Source organism: Anolis sagrei, chromosome 9, assembly GCF_037176765.1.
Source record: "Anolis sagrei isolate rAnoSag1 chromosome 9, rAnoSag1.mat, whole genome shotgun sequence".
Lineage (NCBI taxonomy): Eukaryota > Metazoa > Chordata > Lepidosauria > Squamata > Dactyloidae > Anolis > Anolis sagrei.
Genome location: NC_090029.1, coordinates 20,785,924 through 20,805,796, shown reverse-complemented (window position 1 = coordinate 20,805,796; position 19,873 = coordinate 20,785,924). Strand labels below are relative to the sequence as shown.

The 19,873-nt window shown below is 47.6% G+C and overlaps 1 protein-coding gene across 1 annotated transcript; it reads left to right on the top strand.

The window, feature by feature from the left end:
• The first annotated feature begins 1,208 nt into the window (after positions 1 to 1,208).
• LOC132762682 (zona pellucida sperm-binding protein 3-like) lies at positions 1,209 to 13,420 on the top strand. The gene is made up of 9 exons (XM_060755871.2): positions 1,209 to 1,622; positions 4,388 to 4,506; positions 5,626 to 5,729; positions 7,246 to 7,423; positions 7,525 to 7,645; positions 10,410 to 10,501; positions 10,633 to 10,778; positions 10,876 to 10,995; positions 13,265 to 13,420. Exons 1-9 carry the CDS (start codon positions 1,209 to 1,211, stop codon positions 13,399 to 13,401), a joined length of 1,431 nt encoding a protein of 476 aa, XP_060611854.2. The 3' UTR covers positions 13,402 to 13,420.
• The last annotated feature ends 6,453 nt before the right edge of the window (positions 13,421 to 19,873 follow it).

Below are 19,873 nucleotides of genomic sequence, written 5' to 3'. Positions count from 1 at the left end.
GCTTTCACCTTGGGTTTTGGAGTTGTCGTTCACCTACAACCGGAGAGCAGTGTGGACTCAAACAATGATGGATCTGGACCAAACTTGGCACGAATGCTCAATCTGCCCAAATGGTAGAGTTTGGGGAAAACAGACATTGACATTTGGGAGTTGTAGTTGCTGGGATTTATAGTTCACCTACAAAGAGCACGCTGAACCCAGCCCACAATGGATCTGCACCAAAATTGGCACACTACCTACATAGTCAACACTGAATACTTGTGGTATTGGAGGGGGGCTGTTTTTGAATTCTGGGAGTTGTAGTTCACCAGCACCATAAAGGAAGAGAAGGACAGACGGAGAGATCAACCTTCTCTGGCAAAAGGGTTCCTAAGACCATCAGAAATATGTGTTTTTCGATGGTCTTTGGCGACCCCTCTGAGACCCCCCTTGTGATCCCCCCTGGCGTTCCGACCCCGGGGTGGAGAAACACTGATCTAGAGCATTAAGATCTGCCAGGGAGGCTCTGCTCTCGGTCCCACCCCCTTCGCAGGCACGACTGGTGAGGACGAGAGACAGGGCCTTCACAGTGGTGACCCCTCAGCTATGGAACTCCCTCCCCAATGATATTACATTGCCTCCCCCCCCCCCCCCCCCCGCTGACTTCCAGGTGTCACTGGAGCAATGTTTCTCAACCTTTTTCCTTTCCTTTTCCTTTTTCCTTTTCTCAACCTTTTTCCTTTCCACTTCCATCAGTATTGCTAATATCTGGAGGACATTGGGCTGGGAGTGGCTAGCTAGGCAAGGCAGAGGGATTTGGGTATCTGTAGTCCCTCAAACCCCTGCACTCAATTATTTGCAGATCTCCAAGTGAGATGGTGTTGCAGTGGTCCTCAACCTGGGTTCCCCAGATGTTTTTGGCCCACAACTCCCAGAAATCCCAGTCAGTTGAAGGCCCAAAACATCTGGGGACCCCAGGTTGAGAATCACTGTGCTAGGAGAAGACAACTGATGTTCTCCTGATGCTGTCAGGCTTCAAACTGTTTTCAGGATAAGGTCCCAGAACTCCATAACTGACCTTGTAGTCACCTGAGTCTCATTGCAGAAGGCCAGCATTGTCTCATGGTTGTAACACAAGGCAGCTGTGAAGGGAGAGGTTGTTGACCCGCAGGATATAAACCCTGGTCTCCCAAGGTGGTTTCTGTAGATTCTTGAACCTGGATACCAGAATGGGTTTCTCCTGTGGTCTTCAAGTTTTTTTCTTCCTCCTCCTTGTCCTCAGTGGGGCAGATCCTTTCAATCCGTGGGACTTTTCCCAGGAGGATTTATCCTGGGGATCTTTTTCCAGAGATGTCCCACCCCCAGAGCAGGTCTATGGCCCTTCTTTGGCTCGGGCCTCCCCTTGGGCTTGGGTGGATGTCTCCCAGCCCAGGGCTTTATCCAGCTTGAAACCAGTGACGGTCCAGTGTGGGGAGGCTGAAGTGGTGGTGACGGTCAGCAGGGACCTTTTTGGCACAGGGAGGCTCATCCAAGCGACTGATCTGACCCTGGGCTCCTTGGGCTGCCAGCCCACCTCCATTGATGCCTCTGAGGACACCGTAATCTTTGACATTGGGCTCCATGAGTGTGGAAGCACCTTGCAGGTATGTTCACTGCCTTTCTTGGTCTTGTTCTTTCACTGTTTTGCTCACAGGGACCCTTGGGGTGGTGCAGCAGGTTAAACTGTTGAACTTGCTGACCGAAAAGTTGGCAGTTTGGATTCAAGAAGCTGGTGAGCCCCTGCAGTTAGCCCCAGCTTCTGCCTACCTAGCAGTTTGAAAACATGCAAATGTGAGTAGATCAATATGTACCTCTCCGGTGGGTAGGTAACGGCGCTCCATGCAGTCATGCTAACCACATGAACTAGGAGGTGTCTATGGACAACACCAGCTCTTTGGCTTAGATATGGAGATGAGCCCCAACCTCCAGAGTCGGACACGACTGGACTTAATGTTGGGAAACATTTACCTTTACTTTACTCCCAGTGGGAAAGTAACCAATGCTAGTATCCCTGAAGAATTCATACACCCTTAACAGCTTATAATTCTGGATAATTCTTTTTGAACCCTCCTCCCCACCCCATCCCCTTCCAATGTATATATATTTTAACAGGATTGAATATTTCAGTAGGAGACGTATTGTAAAATTATAAGAAAACTATAAAGGTATCCTCATGATGCATTTCCCCTGCCCTTAATAAAGGGCAAACCCCATTACTCCCCTTCTTGGGCCACTTCCTCACAAATACACTCTCTCACCCAGGGTCTTAACATTTTATCTCGTGTATCTGGCCCGCCCTTTGTTTTTTGATTTTTATTATGTTACTAGCCGTCCCCTGCCACGCATTGCTGTGGCCCACATGGGGGTTCTGTGTGGGAGGTTTGGCCCAATTCTCAATATGCCCCAATTTGAACACTGGTCGCGTTTGGGGAAAATAGACCTTGACATTTGAGAGTTGTGGTTGCTGGGATTTATAGTTCACCTACAATCAAAGAGCTTTCTGAGCTCCACCAATGATGGAATTGAACCCAACTTGGCACACAGAACTCCCACAACCAACATAAAATACTGGAAGGGTTTTGTGGGCATTGACCTTCACCGAGATCCAGAGAGCACTGTGGACTCAAACAATGATGGATTTGGACCAAACTTGGCACGAATATTCCATGTGCCCAAATATGAACACAGATGGAATTTGGGGGGGGGGGGGGGAGGACTTTGACATTTGGGAGTTGTATTTAGTGGGATTTATAGTTCACCTACAATCAAAAGACATTCTGAACCTCACCGACGATAGAATTTGGCCAAACTTCCCACTCAGAACCCACATGACCAACAGAAAATACTGTAGTTTTTGATGGTCTGTGGCGACCCCTCTGATACCTCCTTGTGACCCCCCCAGGGGTCCCGACCCCCAGGTAGAGAAACACTGCTCTAGATACATCCTACCTCTGTTCATGCCCAGCGTTTATTTTTTAAATTTGGCCCGGACATAGGTTTTTAAATCCTTGCGTGTTATTGTTTTATATGTGATTTATATTTATATTAATTGTGCTTTTTGTCTTTTGTTGTGTTGTCGGGCTTGGCTTCATGTAAGCCGCTCGGAGTCCCCTTGGGGAGATGGTGGTGGGGTATAAATAAAGTTTTATATTATATATATTATATAAACCAGGGTTCAAATTTCTGTTCTGCCGTGGAAACGAATACTCTGATACTCTATCCACTGCATCACATTGGCTTTCATAACAGGTACATTTATGTAATATAGCAGAATGATTATATAAAAGCAATATGATATCTTGATACTGATGCTTTCCCAAACAATGAAGAATAATGACATCAAACAATGAAGAACAAATGGTTGGAGAAACCTGTTCTCATGCCATTTTTTAAGACTCTAGGTACCAAAACTCCTCTCCACTGGCCATAATCTTTGGGGCTGATAGGTAACTTCCATCAGCCCCAAAGAGCATGGCCACTGGAGAGGGGTTTGGGTACCTGTAATTGAGTAACACTAGAGCTCCTTCACTGCTGATGGAAGTTATGGCTTGATATTGGGGAGTGAATCAGGTGTACAATGATTGAATGAAAAGTAATGCCTCCATCTTAGTAACTCCTCAACAGATGGCTGTACTGGTATGCGGCAGGGACTGGCTTGTTCAGTAGACTCTCCTCTACAGTTCCATTTTGGCAGGAAACCTTAGTATTGAATGGTTGTGTTCTTAAAGTGTGAAGTACGAGGGTTGAATGAAAAGTAATGCCTCCACCTTTGTAACTCCTCAACAGATGGCTGTACTGGTATGTGGCAGGGACTGGCTTGTTCAGTAGACTCTCCTCTACAGTTCCATTTTGGCAGGAAGCCTTAGCATTGAACAGTTGTGTTGTTAAAGTGTGAAGTATGGAACCCTGTGCAGACGGTCGGTCAATGCGACTTAAGCAACGTGCAGTCATTGAATTCTTGACAGCAGAAGGTGTCACCTCAACATCTTTAAACTCTCTCGCCCAACGATGCACAGTACTCACATCAACACAATCACCACGAACAGCTTGAATTCTCTGATGAATCTCCTTTGGGTGACACTGTCTGCTGTCAAGAATTCAATGACTGCACGTTGCTTAAGTCGCATTGACCGACCGTCTGCGCAGGGTTCATAATTTGCACTTTAACAACACAACTGTTCAATGCTAAGGCTTCCAGCCAAACTGGAACTGTAGAGGAGAGTCTACTGAACAAGCCAGTACTGCCCCATACCAGTACTACCATCTGTTGAGGAGTTACGAAGGTGAAGGCATTACTTTTCATTCAACTCTTGTAGAGAGGGAGCCAGATTTAAAGTCATCTTTTCATCCTCTTCCTTTTTCTTTCCAGATGACCTCAGACTTTCTGGTCTATAGCATAACCCTCTACTATCGCCCGAATCTTGGGAATCGCCCCGTTATCGTCCGAACCAGTTCAGCTGAGGTTCCAATTGAGTGTCACTACCCAAGGTGAGTGGAAGTCCTTTGCTATCAAAAAGGCTTGGTCCATGCAAGTGCCAAAGGGATTTTGGCCTGTATCAAGAGGAGTCTAGTGCCTAGGTCCAGGGAAGTCATGCTCCCCATGCTCTATTCTGCCTTGGTTGGACCACTTTACCTCGAATCACACTGTGTCCAATTCTGGGCACCACAACTGAAGAGGGATATTGACAAGCTGGAATGTGTCCAGAGGAGGGCAACTCAAATGATCAAGGGTCTGTAGAACAAGCCCTGTGAGGAGTGGCTGAAAGAGCTGGGCATGTTTAGGCTGAAGAAGAGAAGGCTGAGAGGAGACATGATGAGGGCCATGGATCAAGAGGTGAGAGGGAGGAGGAGGGAGCAAGCTTGTTTTCTGCTGCTCTGGAGACTAGGATGCAATAGAGCAATGGCCTCAAACTACAAGAAAGGAGATTCCACCTGAACATTAGGAAGAACTTCCTGACTGTGAGAACTGTTCAGCAATGGAACCCTCTGCCCCAGAGTGTGGTGGAGGCTCCTTTTTTGGAGGTTTTGAAGCAGAGTCTGGATGGCCATCTGTCAGGGGTGCTTCGAAAGCAATTTTCCTGCTTCTTGGCAGAATGGGGTTGGACTGGATGATGGCCCATGAGGTCTCTTCCAACTCTAGGATTCTATAGGGGTGTTAACCCTTCCCTATGCTATCCATGGATGGATGGATGAACTTCCTAACTATGAGATCTGTTCTGCGGTGGAGCTCTCTGCCATGGAGTGTGGTGGAGGCTCCTCCTTTGGAGGCTTTGAAGTAGAGGTTGGATGGCCATCTGTCGGGGGGTGCTTTGCATGCAATTTTCCTGCTTCTTGGCAGAATGGGGTTGGACTGGATGATGGCCCACCAGGTCTCTTCCAACTCTAGGATTGTATGAAATGCTTTCAGTGGTTCTCAACCTGGGGTCCCCAGATGTTTTTGGCCTATAACTCCCAGAAATCCCAGCCAGTTTACCAGCTGTTGAGATTTCTGGGAATTGAAGGCCAAAAACATCTGGGCACACCAGGTTGAGAACTACAGATAGCAAGTTGGACTAGATCCCTTCCCGCTCTGGTTCTATAGAAGTGACTTGCTTTTACCTGTTTCAGGAAAGACAACGTGAGCAGTAAAGCCATCAGACCCACCTGGATTCCCTTCAGCTCTACAATTTCTTCTGAACAGAAGTTGGCCTTCTCCTTGCAACTCATGAATGGTAGGTGACAACAAGGTGGAGGCAAGAAGTGAAGAAACACTCATAGGGTGTGGAGTCAGTGACCCCTCCATCCTGCTTCCATAAACCTTGAGCCCGTAGATTAACAGAAACCCAATTTTTGATCCAAAAAATAGAAATCACTACAGTAAATAATCTATAATAATCTATCTATACACATATAAAAGTGAAAATATGTGTGTGAGTATGTGGCTGGGGTGTCCACTTACACAGATAAGCTCCACAATCAGCTATAGCTCCCACTCCTCAGGAGACCCCAAAGGCCCTCCCTCCAATAACATTGCAGGTTATAGGGGGTGCCGTAAATATGTCCAAGAGCCCTGCCAACGTCCTCCACAGACACCACACTGCCTACCACCCTAGTAAAGGCATTCATTCGGGAACAATTTTCCCCTATATTTTATGTGTTTCCTCCACCACAGACATCCCAGTGTTTCTTTCTCTCTCCATTGGTGTGGAATTTGCATCACCCCGCCCACTGCCTCTCCCATAACCCTTTCCTATACTTTGCCAGTCTGCAACTGGGGTGCCCTCTTACACAGGTGTTTTTTTTTCCTCCACCACTGGCATCCCAGTGTTTCTGCCTCTACTCATTGGTGCAGAATTTGCATGACCCCACCTACTGCCTCTCTTGTAAACTTTGCTAGTGTGTGACTGGGATGTCCTCTTACACAGATAAGCTCCTGTCTCCACAAACAGCTACAGCTCCCACTACTCAGGGGACACCAATGGCCCTCCCTCCAATAACATTGCAGGTAATAGTGAGCACCGTAAACATGTCCAAGAGCCATGCCAATGTCCTCCAGAGTCCCCACACTGCCCACCAGCCTTATAAAGGCATTCATACAGGGACAATTTCCTCCTAGATTGTATGTGTTTCCTCCACCACAGGCATCCCAGTGTTTCTTTCTCTCTCCATTGTTGTGGAATCCCTGCTCACTGCCTCTCCCTTTACCTTGATTTGGAGGAGTTGTAGTTCACTTACATCCAGAGAGCACTGTGAACCCAAACACTGATGGATCTGGACCAAACTTAGCACACAGACCTGATACAACAAAATTTGATTACTGGAGGGGTTTGGGGGTGGGGGGGGGGGATTGACCTTCCTTTCTGGGAGTTGTAGTTCACTCACAACCAGAGAAACTGTGACCTCCACTGATACTGGACCTGGACCAAACTTGGCACACAGAGCCCCCATGACCAACTCAAGCTACTGGAGGAGTTTGAGGGGACTGATGCACCATAGTGGGAGATGTAGTTTACCCTGGGATCAACATTGACTGACAGGCTGTGATTTATTTTCCCTACCTACAGGGAGACAGCAGCGAACCTTAGCTGAGTCCCTGGCTACCCATTCCCAACCATTATGGGAATTGGAAATTCATAAATATGATAATATCCCAGATTGCCATGGCTATGTCCTTTAGATTCACAGACATTCCCCACTCATGAGAACATTTGTGGTATCTATGGATACTATCTATCAACACTTTCCTAGGAGACTGGAGTGCAGAGAGAACCTCAAACAGGTACCAGCTTGGAGAAGCCATGCACATCCAGGCCAACGTGAAGACAGACAACCATGTAGCCTTGCGGCTCTTCGTTGACCATTGTGTGGCCACTTTGAGCCCAGACATAACCTCCTCTCCCCGATATACTATTGTTGACTACAATGGGTAAGATACATTCATGTTTCCATGGTTTTTTCTTGAGTTGTGCTGATTTTTGAAGCTTCAGACCCACTTTATGAAGTTATCTCACTCTATGTTTTCTCTAGATGTTTGGTTGATGGGCGATCAGATGCCTCCAGCTCCGCCTTTGTGTCTCCGAGACCCAGAGCAGATTCTCTCCAGTTCACGATGGATGCCTTCATGTTTGCAGGAGACGCCAGGGATGCGGTGAGTGTCCAACACAAACATGGAGAACCTGAAGCTCTCCAGATATTGGATTCCGTCTCTCACAAGTCCCAGTCAACATGGATATTTGGAGAGAATGGGAGTTGTAACACAATATTTGGGAAACTTAAGATATCCTAACTCTTGCATAACATAAGGATGGATTCCTGCTTTTCCCATTAGTACTTCTATGTCATTGTGGTGCAGTGGTTTGAATGTTGGACTATGATTCTGAAGACCAGGGTTTGAATACTTAGGAAAGTCTTCTAATATGAAGATGCAAGTTCGCCGCTTGGGAGTGATCCTGGACTCATCGCTGAGCCTGGAACCCCAGGTCCCAGTGGTGGCTAGGAGAGCTTTTACACAATTAAAACTTTTGCGCCAGCTGCACCCGTACGTTGGGAAGTCTGATCTGGCCACAGTGGTGCATGCTCTTGTTACACCCCGAATAGATTACTGCAATGTGCTCTACATGGGGCTGCCTTTGAAGACTGTTTAGAAACTTCAACTAGTCCAACGGGCGACAGCGAGACTACTCTGCGGAGTGTCATGCAGGGAGCATACCACCCCCCTGCTATGTCAGCTCCACTGGCTGCCGATCTAGTTCAGAGCACAATTCAAAGTGCTGGTCTTGACCTATAAAACCCTATACGGCTCCGGCCCAGCGTACCTGTCCAAACGTATCTCCTTCTACGTCCCGCTTAGGAATTTAAGATGTTCTGGAGAGGCCCTGCTCTCGGCCCCGCCCTTGTCACAAATGAGACTGGTGCGGACGAGGGACAGGGCCTTCTCAGTGGTGGCCCCCCGCCTGTGGAATTCACTCCCTGGGGAAATTAGATCATCGTCATCCCTCCTCTCTTTTAGAAGGAAATTAAAAAAATGGATATGGGACCAGGCCTTTGGGTAATCTAGCAGACTGACGAGGACAAGGATGACAAGAGCTTTGGATACAGATTACGATAAGTGGAATGGACTCACTAATTACAGAACGCGGCGAAACGGTGGCCACCAAGCTGGCTTCTTTTCTAGTAGATTTTATTGTATTAGCTTAATGTTTTATTTATTTATAAGTACTGTTTGTTGTGTATTTTATTGTGTTTAATTGTAGGCATTGAATATGTGCTGGCTGGAAGCCGCCCTGAGTCCGTCAACCCCCCCCCCCCCCCCCGGGGGTTGAGAAGGGCGGGGTAAAAATACCCGAACTTTAAGGTAATAATGGCAACTCAGTGGAGACTTAAAGAATACTGTTGTTATTCTCTAGTTCACTGTTTCCCAGCCTTCCTAATGCCGCGACCCCTGAATACGGTTCCTCATGTTGTGGTGACCCCAAACCATCACATTATTTTTGTTGCTACTTCACAACTGTAATTTTGCCACTGTTATGAATCATAATGTAAATGTCTGATATGCAGGATGTATTTTCATTTACTGGACCAAATTGGGCACAGATACCCAATACTCCCAATTTTGATTACTGTAGGGTTGGAGGGGCAGGGTATTGATTTTGTCATTTGGGAGTTGTAGTTGTGGGTATTTATAGTTCACCTACAATCAAATAGCATTCTGAACTCCACCAAGGATGGAACTGAACCAAACTTGGCACACATAACTCCAATGACCAACAGAAAATACTGGAAGGGTTTGGTAGGCATTGACCTTGAGTTTGAGAGTTGTAGTTCACCAACATCCAGAGAGCACTGTGGACTCAAACAATGATGGATCTGGACCAAACTTGGCATGAATACTCAATATGCCCAAATGTGAACACTAGTGGAGTTTGGGGAAAATAGACCTTGACATTTGGGAGTTGTAGTTGCTGGGATTTGTTGTTGTTGTTCATTCGTTCAGTTGTCTCCGACTCTTCGTGACCTCATGGACCAGCCCACGCCAGAGCTCCCTGTCGGCCGTCACCACCCCCAGCTCCTTCAAGGTCAGTCCAGTCACTTCAAGGATGCCATCCATCCATCTTGCCCTCGGTTGGCCCCTCTTCCTTTTACCTTCCACTTTCCCCAGCATAATTGTCTTCTCTAGGCTTTGCTGTCTCCTCATGATGTGGCCAAGGTACTTCAACTTTGTCTCTAGTATCCTTCCCTCCAATGAGCAGTCGGGCTTTATTTCCTGGAGGATAGACTGGTTGGATCTTCTCGCAGTCCAAGGCACTCTCAGAATTTTCCTCCAGCACCACAGTTCAAAAGCATCTATCTTCCTTCGCTCAGCCTTCCCGAAGGTTCAGCTCTCACATCCGTAGGTTACTACAGGGAATACCATGGCTTTGACTAGGCGGATCTTTGTTGCCAGTCTGATGTCTCTACTCTTTGCTATTTTATCGAGACTGGACATTGCTCTCCTCCCAAGAAGTAAGCGTCTTCTGATTTCCTGGCTGGGATGTATAGTTCACCTATAATCAAAGAGCATTCTGAACCACACCAATGATAGAATTTAGCCATACTTTCCACACAGAACCCCTATGCCTTGAAGGAATCGCTGGCATGAGCCTCCCTCCAGCCTCGCACACACATGTGCCCTAAATCCCAGCAACTGCAATTCCCAAATGACAAAACCCCACCAGTATTCGAATGATTCATGACAGTAGCAAAATTACCGTTCTGAAGTAGCAACGAAAATAATTTTTATGGTGGGGGGGGGGGGTCACCACAATATGAAGAACTGTATTAAGGGGTCGCGGCATTAGAAAGGTTGAGAACCACTGCATTAGACCGATATTCCTGAGAGATCTTTCCCTGAGGGCCCTTCCTTGTCTTCCCAGATCTACATAACCTGCCACTTGAAAGTCACAGCAGCGGACCAAGCCCCGGATGCCCTGAACAAGGCTTGCTCTTTCAATAGAGCAAGTAACAGGTGAGGAGGAGGGCCAGGGAAGGAGGGAAGGTCAAGGCAGGGTTGCAAGAGGCAACACAGAACAGGAAGGAAAAAGAACGCCGTAATGCAAGAGTGACTTGCTTTTCTTTCCTCGCCCTGGTTCGTGGCAGGTGGCTTCCAGTTGAAGGCACTAGTGATGTTTGCGGCTGTTGTGAGGCTGGCAACTGTGGACTACCTCAAGGCCAATATGGAATGAGCCAGGCCTGGTGGGTAGGCGCAGGAGGACGAGTCCAGAGAGATGTTTCTTCCGTAGATGGTAAATTCCGACCCCAGCTCTTAGCTTAGAAGGCTTGTATTGATACAAGGTCAACACAGCCTCATTGGAAAGGGTTCTGGACTTGTTTCCTATGCAGATGATCCTCCAGCAGAGAAAATAGAGGCTGATGTTGTGCTTGGACCGGTGATCTTGGATGACCCAAAGACTTTACTTCCTCATCCGGAAGCCCAGGGGAGAATGGCACTAATGGCCAAAGGTAAGGCTGTCATTTGGTGGTGCGCAATCGTTTGGACAGTCAGGGTTCTCGAGCTAATCCAGGAGTAATAATCTATATAAATAAAAATGTAAGGTCCGTTTGTGGGATTAACAGAACTCAAAAACCACTGGACGAACTGACACCAAATTTGGACAGCATACACCTAACAACCTTCACTCCAAAAAAATGATTTTGTCATTTGGAAGTTGTAGTTGCTGGGATTTATAGTTCACCTACAATCAAAGAGCATGCTGAACTCCACCAATGATGGAATTGAACCAAACTTGGCACACACAACTCCCACGACCAACAGAAAATACTGGAAGGGTTTGGTGGGCATTGACCTTGAGTTTGGGAGTTGTAGTTCACCTACATCCAGAGAACACTGTAGACTCAAACAGTGATGGATCTGGACCAAACTTGGCACAAATATTCCATATGCCCAAATGTGAACACAGATGGAATTTGGGGGAAATAGACCTTGACATTTGGGAGTTGTAGTCACTGGGATTCACAGTTCATCTACAATCAAAGAGCATTCTGAACCCCACAAACGACAGAATCAGGGCAAACTTCCCACACAGAACCCCCATGACCAACAGAAAATACTTAAGGCCATCCAGCCCAACTCCCTTCACCAGGACAAGAAAACATAATCAAAGCCCTCCTGACAAAGAGCCATCCAGCCATAGATAAGAGACAGACAGACAGACATGATTCTCTCTCTCTCACACACACACAGATATAGTATCATAGATTTGAAAGGGACCCCTAAAGAAGGACAATGATATGTTGCATGTTCCAGGGTGGGCAAACCAGACAATCTCCACATCAACACTGACAAAGAAACAGCAAGAAATACTGTTTACCCACAAACAGAAAGAAATTACATATGTTAGAAACCAACACTTTCTAATTACTTTATTTTCCAGATCACCAGACTCGGCCACAGCAACGCATGGCAGGGGAAAGCTAGTAATCTATATAAATAAAAATGTAATGTTAGTTTGTGGGATTAACATAACTCAAAAACCATTGGACAAACTGACACCAAATTCGGACACAATATACCTAACAACCTGATGTATGTCCTTCACTCAAAAAAATCGAATTTGTAATTTGGGAGTTGTAGTGGCTGGGATTTATTGTACACCCACAATCAAAGAGCATTCTGAACTCCACCAATGATGGAACTGAACCAATCTTGGGACACAGAACTCCCATGATCAACAGAAAACACTAGAAAGATTTTATGGGCATTGACCTTGAGTTTGGGAATTGTAGTGCACCAACATCCAGACAGCACTTTGCACTCAAACAATGATGGATCTGGACCAAACTGGGCATGAATATTCCATATGCCCAAATATGCACACAAATGGAGTTTGGGGGAAATAGACCTTGACATTTGGGAGTTGTAGTTGCTGGGATTTATTCTGAACCCCACCAACGACAGAATTGGGGCAAACTTCCCACACAGAACCCCCATGACCTGCTTACCCACAAGCAGAAAAACATTACATATATTAGAAACCAACGCTTTCTAATTACTTTATTTTCTAGATCAGCAGACTGGGCCACAGCAACACCTGGCAGGGGACGGCTAGTAACATAATAAAATTTTATTTATATTCTGCTGTATCACACCGAGGGGACTCAGGGCAGATTCTAGCATATATGTATTTATTTACCTTTATTTATTTATTTATTTATTTATATAAATACAGGCAAACATTCAATGCCTTGAAACAATGAAACACAAATACACAGACACAGGCAAAGGCTTCCCCTTTCATCTCTGGCTCTGGAGGCAGTGCTCGTCTCCATTTCCAAGCTGAGGAGCCTGTGTTGTCCTTAGACACCTTCTGTCGTGTGGCCAGCATGACTGCATGGAGCACCATTTACTTTCCCACCAAGGCCTTACCTATTGATCCTACTCACCATTGTATGTTTATGAGCTGCTGGGTTGGCAGAAGGTGGGGCTAACAGCAGGAGCTCACCCTGTCCCATGGAATCGAATAGCCAACCTTCAGGTCAGCAGCTCAAAACATAGAATTGGAAGAGGCCTCATAGGCCATCCAGTCCAACCCCATTCTGCTAAGAAACAGGGAAATTGCATTCAAAGTACCCCCAACAGATGGCCACCCAGCCTCTGTTTCAAAGCCTCCAAAGAAGGAGCCTCCACCACACTCCGGGGTGGAGAGTTCCACTGCTGAACAGGACTCAGTCATCAAACTTCTTACTGTCTCCTACCAATTGTCATCTTCAGGTATCCGTGCCAAGTTTGTGTTTATAATGCTGGGGCTGACCATCGCAACTACCCTTCTCGCGTTGGCTTCGGTGACTCTGGTGCTCGTTCTGGTCTGCAAGAAAAGCCGGACTCAACTCAACTGTGATCTGTCGTGACCAATTTTGAAATGTAAAGCAAGAAAACAAATAAAATGGACTTTATAAGTGTGGTCTGATGTCCCTTCAGTAATGATAATTACAGTAATAGCATGTGGGAGTATGTAGTAGTAGTAGTAATAATAATAATAATTATTATTATTATTATTATTATTACAACAACAACAATAAACTTTATTTATATTCTGCTCTACCTCCCCGAGGGGACTCAGAGCAGATTACAATGTACACATATAAAGGTAAACATTCAATGTTTTTTATATAGTAAACAACAATGACATAGAATACACAAGGCAAGGTGTTGGCTTCTGTTCCGGCAGGACTGTGCCAGGGGTTTGAATTCCCTTTTTCTTTGCTTGTTTGCATGAATTCCTGTAGGCTATGCATTTTGCAATTTGGTAGCTTCCAACTGCAACCATACCTCATGAAGTCTGACTTGGTCACGGTGGTCCACGCCTTGGTTGTGTCCAGACTGGACTATTGCAGTGCACTCTATGTTTGGCTGCCCTTGAAGACAGCCCAGAAATTCCAACTCTACACAGGTTGGCAGCCAGGCTTCTACCTGGAGCAAATAATAGGGAGTACACAATACCCCTACGAAAGCAGCTTCACTGACGGTCGATAAGTTGCCGGACCCTATTCAAAGTGCAGGTTATGACCTATAAAGTCCTAAAGGCAAGGGGCAAGGCCAAGGCAGCCTTCAACTGGGTGCTGGGTAGCGAGGTGCGTGTGGACGACAGCCTTCACCGGGGTGCTGGGTAGAGAGGTGCGTGTGGAGGACAGCCTTCACCTGGGTGCTGGGTAGAGAGGTGCGTGTGGAGGACAGCCTTCACCTGGGTGCTGGATAGTGAGGTGCGTGTGGAGAACAGCCTTCCCCTGGGTGCTGGGTAGAGAGGTGCGTGTGGAGGACAGCCTTCACCTGGGTGCAGGGTAGAGAGGTGCGTGTGGAGGACAGCCTTCAACTGGGTGCAGGGTAGAGAGATGCGTGTGGAGGACAGCCTTCACCTGGGTGCTGGGTAGAGAGGTGCGTGTGGAGGACAGCCTTCACCTGGATGCTGGGTAGAGAGGTGCGTGTGGAGGACAGCCTTCACCTGGGTGCTGGGTAGAGAGGTGCGTGTGGAGGACAGCCTTCACCTGGGTGCTGGGTAGAGAGGTGCGTGTGGAGGACAGCCTTCACCTGGATGCTGGGTAGAGAGGTGCGTGTGGAGGACAGCCTTCAACTGGGTGCAGGGTAGAGAGATGCGTGTGGAGGACAGCCTTCACCTGGGTGCTGGGTAGAGAGGTGCGTGTGGAGGACAGCCTTCACCTGGATGCTGGGTAGAGAGGTGCGTGTGGAGGACAGCCTTCAACTGGGTGCAGGGTAGAGAGGTGCGTGTGGAGGACAGCCTTCACCTGGGTGCTGGGTAGAGAGGTGCGTGTGGAGGACAGCCTTCACCTGGATGCTGGGTAGAGAGGTGCGTGTGGAGGACAGCCTTCACCTGGGTGCTGGGTAGAGAGATGCGTGTGGAGGACAGCCTTCACCTGGGTGCTGGGTAGAGAGGTGCGTGTGGAGGACAGCCTTCACCTGGGTGCTGGGTAGAGAGGTGCGTGTGGAGGACAGCCTTCACCTGGGTGCTGGGTAGAGAGGTGCGTGTGGAGGACAGCCTTCACCTGGGTGCTGGGTAGAGAGGTGCGTGTGGAGGACAGCCTTCACCTGGGTGCTGGGTAGAGAGGTGCGTGTGGAGGACAGCCTTCACCTGTGTGCTGGGTAGAGAGGTGCGTGTGGAGGACAGCCTTCACCTGGGTGCTGGGTAGATAGGTGCGTGTGGAGGACAGCCTTCACCTGGGTGCTGGGTAGAGAGGTGCGTGTGGAGGACAGCCTTCACCTGGGTGCTGGGTAGAGAGGTGCGTGGGGAGGACAGCCTTCACCTGGGTGCTGGGTAGAGAGGTGCGTGGGGAGGACAGCCTTCACCTGGGTGCTGGGTAGAGAGGTGCGTGGGGAGGACAGCCTTCACCTGGGTGCTGGGTAGAGAGGTGCGTGGGGAGGACAGCCTTCACCTGGGTGCTGGGTAGAGAGGTGCGTGGGGAGGACAGCCTTCACCTGGGTGCTGGGTAGAGAAGTGCGTGGGGAGGACAGCCTTCACCTGGGTGCTGGGTAGAGAGGTGCGTGTGGAGGACAGCCTTCACCTGGGTGCTGGGTAGAGAGGTGCGTGGGGAGGACAGCCTTCACCTGGGTGCTGGGTAGAGAGGTGCGTGGGGAGGACAGCCTTCACCTGGGTGCTGGGTAGAGAGGTGCGTGGGGAGGACAGCCTTCACCTGGGTGCTGGGTAGAGAGGTGCGTGGGGAGGACAGCCTTCACCTGGCTGCTGGGTAGAGAGGTGCGTGGGGAGGACAGCCTTCACCTGGGTGCGGGGTAGAGAGGTGCGTGTGGAGGACAGCCTTCACCTGGGTGCTGGGTAGAGAGGTGCGTGTGGAGGACCGCCTTCCCCTGCGTGCTGGGTAGAGAGGTGCGTGTGGAGGACCGCCTTCTCCTGGGTGCTGGGTAGAGAGGTGCGTGTGGAGGACCGCCTTCCCCTGGGTGCTGGGTAGAGAGGTGCGTGTGGAGGACCGCCTTCTCCTGGGTGCTGGGTAGAGAGGTGCGTGTGGAGGACAGCCTTCCCCTGCGTGCTGGGTAGAGAGGTGCGTGTGGAGGACCGCCTTCCCCTGGGTGCTGGGTAGAGAGGTGCGTGTGGAGGACCGCCTTCCCCTGGGTGCTGGGTAGAGAGGTGCCTGTGGAGGACAGCCTTCTCCTGGGTGCTGGGTAGAGAGGTGCCTGTGGAGGACAGCCTTCTCCTGGGTGCTGGGTAGAGAGGTGCGTGTGGAGGACAGCCTTCCCCTGCGTGCTGGGTAGAGAGGTGCGTGTGGAGGACCGCCTTCCCCTGGGTGCTGGGTAGAGAGGTGCGTGTGGAGGACCGCCTTCCCCTGGGTGCTGGGTAGAGAGGTGCGTGTGGAGGACAGCCTTCTCCTGGGTGCTGGGTAGAGAGGTGCCTGTGGAGGACAGCCTTCTCCTGGGTGCTGGGTAGCAAGGTGCCTGTGGAGGACAGCCTTCATCTGGGTGCTGGGTAGCAAGGTGCGTATGGAAGACAGCCTTCCCCTGGGTGCTGGGTAGCAAGGTACGTGTGGAAGAGAGCCTTCACCTGGGTGCTGGGTAGGGAGGTGTGTGCGAAGGATAGCCTTCACCTGGGTGTTGGGTAGAGAGGTGCGTGTGGAAGACAGCCTTCACCTGGGTGCTGGGTAGCAAGGTGTGTGTGGAGGACAGCCTTCACCTGGGTAGCTTGGTGTTTGGGGAGGATATTGGTGGGGCTTGAGAGACATGTTCATGGCTCTTGATGTAACCTACTATACAATATCCCAGAATACTTGTAGGGTATCAGAACAAACACAAAACTATCTATGTAATGAGAAAGTATAATATTAAAAGAGCATATAGTATGCAATTTACCAAAATCCCCAGTACATAGCTCAGTTCAGTGGCATAAAGCAAAATCAAAAGGAGCAGCTGCTCTCAAATGCAACAGTTCTAGGTCTGAATAAGGGTTCCACTATATATAGGCTTCAGGGATACATTCAATAGGAAAATTATTTAAACAAAGTAAGCATTGAGTCATGAGGTTATATGTAGACTAAAGACAATAATGAAGATGTAGCACCACTCTCAAAAAAAAATCTTCATGGATAAAATCCAAGTTAAGTCCAGTGAAAATGGAGCACTGCTTCTCAAAAAAAGTCTCTGAAGGAAAAGTCCAAATAGCATTCAACAGGGGTGCCTGGGTATTTTTGTACCCTGTTTCGGGGAAAGAAATCCCCTTCCTCAGGAGTTGATATAATCAGCAGCTCTAGACTCATATCTACAACATAACATAACAAACATAACATAGTAACAAGTATTTTCCAGCAAAATTACAGAAGTAAAGATAATCCATACATCAAATATATACTCACATCATGCCAGATAGCTTTTACAAAAAGTGACTCTGCTTGTAGTAAATTCACACTGCGAGTAATTCCGAAGGTTCATCCACAGGTTTATAAAGAGTAATTAGAAACTTAAAGGAAACAGCTAAAATTAATGCATCACCCCAAAACCCCATATGGACTTGGAAAAACTATTATCCCAAAGGGAAATGTACTGGATCTTTAAGTTGAAAACCTTTTCCCCTCAGGGACTTAATTAGTCACTTAATTTTAATTTCAACAAAGTTTTTATTGTTGCTTAAATTTTCAATAAATCAAACAAATACTTCAAGGCTTTGAATCAACTGGTGGCTTGCTTAAATCTTGTCCACAAGGGACAGGCAACTTTCTCAATAAACTGTTTCCTCCTCCTACAAGGGAAATCCTTGACCCCTCCTTGGGCAATCTGTATTTAGGCTTTGCTGGCGTGGGGCCCCTTCACCTGGTTCCAATTTGCGTTATGGCTGCCGCGAGAGGTCCTTACCAGGCCAAAGTCTCTGTGTAGATTTCCAAGAGGAAAGAAGTCCTTTGTTTCCCAGCGAAGGCTGGCTGTAGAGTCGTGGAACTAAATTCCCCAACAAAGGCTATGCTAGAGTTCTTTGTAGAACTGTGGGACTGGATTCCCCCCAGCAAAGCTATAAAAGATGAAGCTTTCTGCAGGGTGAACTGATTCACGTCCTGTATGAAATGCTTCTCTGTGTGAACTGAACTAGAGGTCCCCCTTTTTCCCTCCTTAATCCAGGAAAAGGGACGGAAATAAAGAACATAATGATAATTGATGGGTCATTGGCCCTATGATTGCAAACCAAGGGAAGCTACCTTATTGTAAAATGCATGGAACTTTGGAATACATGCAAACACTCAATAGAAAGGAAAAGAAGTTGGAGCTCCTGGTACAGCCGTACCAGCACAGATTGTTTTGTGCTTGCTGTAACCTGCAATGTCCTTCCAGGGAATGCTCTGGCGGCTCCTCAGCGCTGTGGGTTAAAGCTGTTTGTGGAGGCGGAAGGCTATCTGTGTAACTGGACATTTCGTCCACATACACACATACACACATGTTCACATTTTTACTTTTATTATGTGTATAAATTTATTTATTATATTATATTCTATTACTTATTCTATTACTATTTATTTATTTACTATACTACTAATGACTAATGACTAAATCAAGTTTCCTATGGAGTAACAAATGCCTAACAACAATATTAAAATGACTACAAGCAAAACTTCCAATGTCTACAAACAGCTGGCTGTGCCAAAGCTGGATATGGATTGTACATGGCTCTTGATGGAAAATGTCTTAAGATGCCTTTAAAAAAACCTTTCTTCTCTCATTTGTTTTGCAAGCTGCATCTCTTTCTGTATCAGCTCTTTCAGTTCCTGAGGGCGTCGACCATTTGAATGTCCACTCTCCATGCTCCTCGTGACCGCAAAGATTCCCTCCTCTTTGTCCACAATGTCTGTCTCAGCCTTGAGGTGAAGGTCTTGGTCTTCTTTAGGAGCCCTTGGAGCATTCCTTACGATTTTGATCAGGTCCTCAATCAAGTTCAAGATGTCTGCTCCAGAAGATTTATGCTCCGGGACGTCCATGAGTTTGCCTTCATTGCCCTGAGACTTCCTAGTGAGCTTGAGTTTTTTCAGGTAGAATTTTTTAATGTCGGTTGAAGACCTCACTGGATTAACCAAGACTCTGTTTGCATGCTGATTGACATGATTACCTTTCACGACGGCTATGGTCTGGTGTGCCTCTGGCTTTTCTGGAGGGGAAGAATAGATATGGATCGATGCACTCATCACGTGCTGGGCACCTTTTGGAGGGATGTCCTCTGCCATGACAGGCGTGACTGGATGCAGGATGATATCGGCATTTGGATTGTTCTGGGGCTTCCAGGATGACCATCTCCCTTTGGTAGTGGTTGTGTCCCGATGCAAGAGGATGGTGGCAAGTGCATCTTTCCGGGGCCTCCAAAAGGCTGTCGTCATAGTGGTATGATCTAATTTATCTTCTTCCATGTTTATAGGAGACAATCGCTCTGAAAAGCAGAAAGTTAGGCTGTGTAAGTGGCAGCTGGATGCCTCGAGTTGTAATAATAATAATAATAATAATAATAATAATAATGATGATGATGATAATAATAATTTTAAAAAACACAATCGGCGCTGACAAAATTACATCTGCCAGCTGCAGAAGGCCACCCTACTGTGATCTGCACGCATTATTCGCATATATATCACACAGTCCTAGACACTTGGGAAGTGTGATCCAATACAACAGCCAGCAGAGTGACCTTGTTTGCTGTGGACTCATCTTGTTGTGTTTCTAATAATAATAATAATTATAATAATAATAAAATGGTCCCAGTGATGATTGGCACACTGGGTGCAGTGCCTCAAGACCTTGGCCTGCACTTAAACACAGTCGGTGCTGACAAGTTTACCATCTGCCAGCTGCAAAAGGCCACCTTACTGGGATCTGCATGCATTATTCGCTGATACA